The sequence below is a fragment of the Tursiops truncatus genome, chromosome 3, assembly GCF_011762595.2.
Source record: "Tursiops truncatus isolate mTurTru1 chromosome 3, mTurTru1.mat.Y, whole genome shotgun sequence".
In the NCBI taxonomy this organism is placed as follows: Eukaryota; Metazoa; Chordata; class Mammalia; order Artiodactyla; family Delphinidae; genus Tursiops; species Tursiops truncatus.
Window position 1 is genome coordinate 41,546,214 of NC_047036.1, and position 4,972 is coordinate 41,551,185.

At 43.7% G+C, this 4,972-nt stretch overlaps 1 protein-coding gene across 1 annotated transcript; it reads left to right on the forward strand.

Annotated features, from left to right (window-relative positions):
* The first annotated feature begins 3,611 nt into the window (after positions 1-3,611).
* On the forward strand, positions 3,612-4,350 carry HSPB3 (heat shock protein family B (small) member 3). The gene has a single exon (XM_004326595.2). The coding sequence runs from the start codon at positions 3,719-3,721 to the stop codon at positions 4,166-4,168; it is 450 nt and encodes a 149-aa protein (XP_004326643.1). The 5' UTR covers positions 3,612-3,718; the 3' UTR covers positions 4,169-4,350.
* The last annotated feature ends 622 nt before the right edge of the window (positions 4,351-4,972 follow it).

Genomic DNA, 4,972 nt, shown 5'->3' on the forward strand with positions numbered 1-4,972 from the left:
GGCTACCATTCAAGGAGCTGGGCTGGGAGGGGATAGAATAATTAGCTAGGGGATGACATAAGGTCTAGAAGGTTTTGTTTTGTTTTAGAAGGATGGGGCACAATGGACTTTAGGCTGATGGAGAGGAGCCTGTGGACACCGAGAGACTAGACAACATCGAGAAAGGGCTAAGTGGTTGGACAGAAGCCCAGAGGAGGATGGAGGGGACAAGGGAATCCCGAGCAGAGGGGATGCGAGCACAGCCAGCTTCTCCCCGCTCAGACGTCTGGGCGTGAACGTGGAGGCAAGTCCCCTCAGCTGGGAGAGAGAGACCCGGGGCACAGGGAAGGCCTGAGGAGAGGAAGAAGTTTGCCATCTCCACTCTGGAGAAATAGGAGAAGCTGATCGAAATACACAGAAGGATGGCCAAGTGACATCGAGGGCCAGCTGAATGAAAAGCACAAAATTTGTAACAGTTGGATTATTTCTTTTTCCTAACACTTTCCAGGCACTGTCTTAGATGCTGGGGCTACAGCAGTGAACCCTATGTTTCTGACCTCAAAGTGCCATTGTCTGTCTTCCCCAGCTGGAATTTAAATCCAGAAGTAAGGTAGTTTTTTTGTTTGTTTTTGTTTTTGTTTTGGCTGTGCGGCATGTGGGATCTTAGTTCCCTGACCACGGATCGAACCCGAGCCCCCTGCAGTGCGAGCGTGGAGTCTTAACCACTGGATAGCCAGGGAAGTCCCCAAGACTTTGGATTTTGGTTTTTTTCGGGGGGGCGGGGGCGGTTCCACCACATAGCTTGTATATGGGATCTCAGTTCCCCAGACAGGGACCAAACCCGTGGCCCCTGCAGTGAGAGCACAGACTCTTAACCTCTGGCCCACCAGGGAAGTCAGAAGTAAGATAGTTTTAGATGCTGATAATGGCGATGGAGATAAAATAGGGAAGTGACAGGAGGAAGACTCTGGCTAGATGATCAGGAAAGACCTGCCTGAAGAGATGACAACTGACCTGAATCCTGAATGGCTTCTGCCATTCTGAGGGTGGAGCTTTCAAAGCAAAAGGGACTCCAAGTGCAAAGGGCCTGAGGAAGAAAAAAGGTTGGAGTATTCGAGGACAGACAGGAGGCCAGTGAGGCTGAATCATATAGGATCTGGGGAGAGAGGCGGGGAGGAGGTCAGCAGGGGCCAAGAAATAGGTTCTTGAAGGCCATGGTCAGGATTTTGGATTTCATTCTGGTTACAAGGAGAAGCTTCTGGTTGGGATTTTTAAGCAAGGGAGTGACGTACTCTATCCTATGCTTTGGAACAGTGGCTCTGCTTACAATGGGGAGGATGGACAGTAGGGTAAGAGTGGGGGCAGGGAGACCAGATCAGAAGCCTGGGAGATTCTCCAGAAGGGTCAAGGGAGTTGATGAGAAGGAAGGCAGTTCAGGTGTAGGATTAGGGTCAAAGGACAGTTTGGGGAAAACAATAGAAATCTCGGGTGTTTGCGTGGGAAATGTGAATACTCTTTTTTAACCTCAGCAACTCACGCAAGCAACGTGGAAACACCACTCCTATCTGCTCCTTCTTACCCATTTTAGAGATCCCTGGAGGCAAGAAACTATAAGACTAACTGGACATGTTTTTCTCTGTCCACCCTACCAGCATCTTTCCAGTATTTATTTTTTAACAGAGTTTATTTTTTTTAGAGGAGTTTTAGTTTTAGGTTTTTAAATAGACATTTTTTTACAGCAGTTTTTTAGAACAGGGATTGGGGGGAGGGGAGATGCATAGGTGGAGCACAAAGGATTTTTAGGGCAGTGAAACTACTCTGTATGATACTATTTTGGTGGATACATGCAATTATACCTTTGTGCAGATTCATAGAACGGGCAGCACAAAGAGTGAAGCCAAACGGAAATTATTGTCTTTGGGTGATTATAATGTGTTAATGTAGATTCATCAGTTGTAACAAATGTACCGCTCTGGCGGGGATGCGGGCATGTTCATAGGGGAGGTTATGCATGTGTAGGGACAGGAAGTATATGGAAAGATCTCTGTATCTTCTCAGTTTTGCTGGGACTCTTTTTAGGAATTTAAAGCCAAATCCTTAGTACCTTATCTATTTCCTGCCACTGGCAGTGAGTTCTGTTTTTGACTTACCACTCAGAGAGGCACTGAGGAAAACATCTCTCAATATTTTATGAGCTAGAGGACATTAACATCTCAAAGAGTACATTTTTCCCTTGAGGGTCACCAACCTGCGAAACGAAGGTCAAAAAAGCTGAGTGTGAACGTGATTAGGGCATGTTCTTAAATATATACCAAAAAGTCCACACAGATTTTTAGAGTAATGAAAAAGAGCTAAAGGAAATGGTTCCCTTCTGTTTTCAGATTTTTTATTTTTTGTAGATTTTTTTATTTCATTCTAAGAAAACGGATATGCGTTTTAAGGAAAGGTTTTCTGGAGTCTACCCATTCTAGAAAATACTAACCTCTGTGGAGAGGAAGTGTTCTATGTTTAAAACCTTCTTGAGTGTATGCGCATTGCCTACACACTGCAGAAATGAAAAGCACAAATGTGTTTATAGTGGTAAGCAAGCCTCCCACCAGCCCCTACCTCCTGATCACTCTGTTACCCTCTCAGGAGGTACCTGCCATTCCCCATGACACAGCTTCCAGAGAGATTCTATTTGTACAAGCAAATACCTACTTATAAAAAAGATAAATTGTAGTGTATTATATGCTGTTCTGGACTTTTCTTTCGTACCTAACATGTCTTGGAGACCCTTCTATAGCAGTGGATAAAGAGTTGCCGCATGCTTTTTCAGTGTAAGTTTAATGTTAAGGTATTACAGTTAAGAAATTATATGTTATTTATTTTTGCCAATGAAACAGCAGAGCTGCAACTAGATTAATCCTTAGCTTTCTGGGCTTTAGTATCAAATAGTTCAAAGCTTTAACATTTTTCTCTCCCCCAGGGCTCTATTTTCCTTACTAAGATGCCCCATTCTATGCCTGTCCAACTCCCATCTGAGGTTCGACATCATTGTGTGGTTTAGTCCTAGGATCTCATTTTTGATGAGTCAAATGTAATAAACCCAGATGGCGTGGCTCAGATGTCCCTTAAGTATAAAAGATTAAAGGATGAAGTGAAAGTAAATATATAGGACAGAGGGCTGAGGGTTTGTTGAATGTTTGATATTTGAATGTGTGTGTGTATCTTAATTCCTAATCAGTTACAGCTAAATTCACCGCCCCCCCCCCCCAGCTGTGCACTTGGAGACTAGGATTAATGCAGTTTTAGCTCATATCATAAGACGAGTGCACATCTCTGGGCTGTTCTGATCCGCTAGATCACTGTAGTTCACAAGGACGAAGCACTCCCTCAGATATTTCTCAAACACTGTTTCTGATTCTCTTTTTCTCTGGCGGTAAGCAAGGCAGACACACTTGCCAGGGATAACTGAGAATGTAAGGGCAATCCTTGACTCGGCAGCTCGAGCAGGCTGTGTTGCTAAAAGCAACTTCGAAACATGCCCTATAAATAGCCGTTCATTGTCAGCAGGAGTGAAAAGACAAGAGGGAGTGTGCGGCGCTGTGATTCAGGCCTAATTAAAGGGTTGCGTCTGCGCAGGGTTATAAGCGAAGAGCGGCTCCAACAGATCCTCTAGTCAGTAGGCAACTGCGAGGGTTCGACACGGACAACGTAGCCGGGGCGGAAGGCGTTCGATGCTGGCTTTGCCTCCACTATGGCAAAAATCATCTTGAGGCATCTCATAGAGACTCCAGTGCGATACGAGGAGGAGTTTGAAGCTCGAGGTCTGGAAGACTGCAGGCTGGATCACGCTTTATATGAACTGCCCGGGCCAACCACCGTGGACCTGGGGAAAGCCAGGGTGGCCCAGCCTGCCCCCGTGGACACCGTAGAGATGCCGCCCCAGAGAGACGAATCCCGCTTCCAGGTCCTGCTGGACGTGGTCCAGTTCCAACCCGAAGATATCATCATTCAGACCTTCGAAGGCTGGCTGCTGATTAAGGCTCAACACGGAACCAGAATGGACGAGCACGGTTTTATCTCAAGAAGCTTCACCCGACAGTATAAACTGCCCGACGGCACTGAAACCAAAGATTTGTCTGCCATCCTCTGTCACGACGGAATTCTGGTGGTGGAAGTGAAGGATTCAGTTGGGACCAAGTGAAATCTTATCGGTGCCTGTTCACACAGCACGAGGAAGATTCTGTTTCAGCCCATGGTGTCACGAGAATGTGTGTATTACCTACGTTTGAAATGATTTTTATGAAGATTAAAACTATAGACATAGTTCCTGGTATATTGAGGTTGTCTTTGTTACTTTTACTCAGAAAGGAAAATTATTAAATATGTTCCTACAGCTCAAGTTGTTGCTATTCTTACACCTGAGAAACATGAACAGTTTAGGAGACCATAGTCTGATAGCAGAGACGACTCAGAATTATTTCTTCGTTACTCCAACAATGCCAGAGAAGCCGCCTTTTTAACAATTGATGGCAAAAGAGCCACATTAATTTAAGAAATTCTTATCCATTTTATGAAAACTGTTTGTATTGCTGAAAAGAGCTGTGATCCCCTTCGCTTGATAAGCTTTTCTTTTCAGTAGATTTTATCACAGTGGAGTGGAGCTTTGTAAACCTAGAGTCTGAAGGTTAAAATATAGTATTTGAAAACTAGGTCTGAAATATATTTATGATTCACTACATTTGTTACTGCCTTAAACTTACGTTGGAATTTTCAGATATAAATCTGATTTTTAAAAGTTCCAAATACATACCTCTTTTTTCTTTAAGCTAAACTGGATCTTATCTGCAGTGTTTTCTGAAGCACAGCGTATGTTCTGTGGCTATTTATGAAACATTAAGATGTATTAACTCATACCCATAAATTGAGTTTAGGAAACCACTTTAAAAAGTATAATTATTGAATTCAAAAAATTTTAAACTATGCTTTTTAAATGTTACTTAAAATT

Coding starts and splice junctions, on each gene's coding strand:
- HSPB3 (XM_004326595.2), top strand. CDS start 3,719: ATGGCAAAAATCATCTTGAGGCATCTCATAGAGACTCCAGTGCGATAC.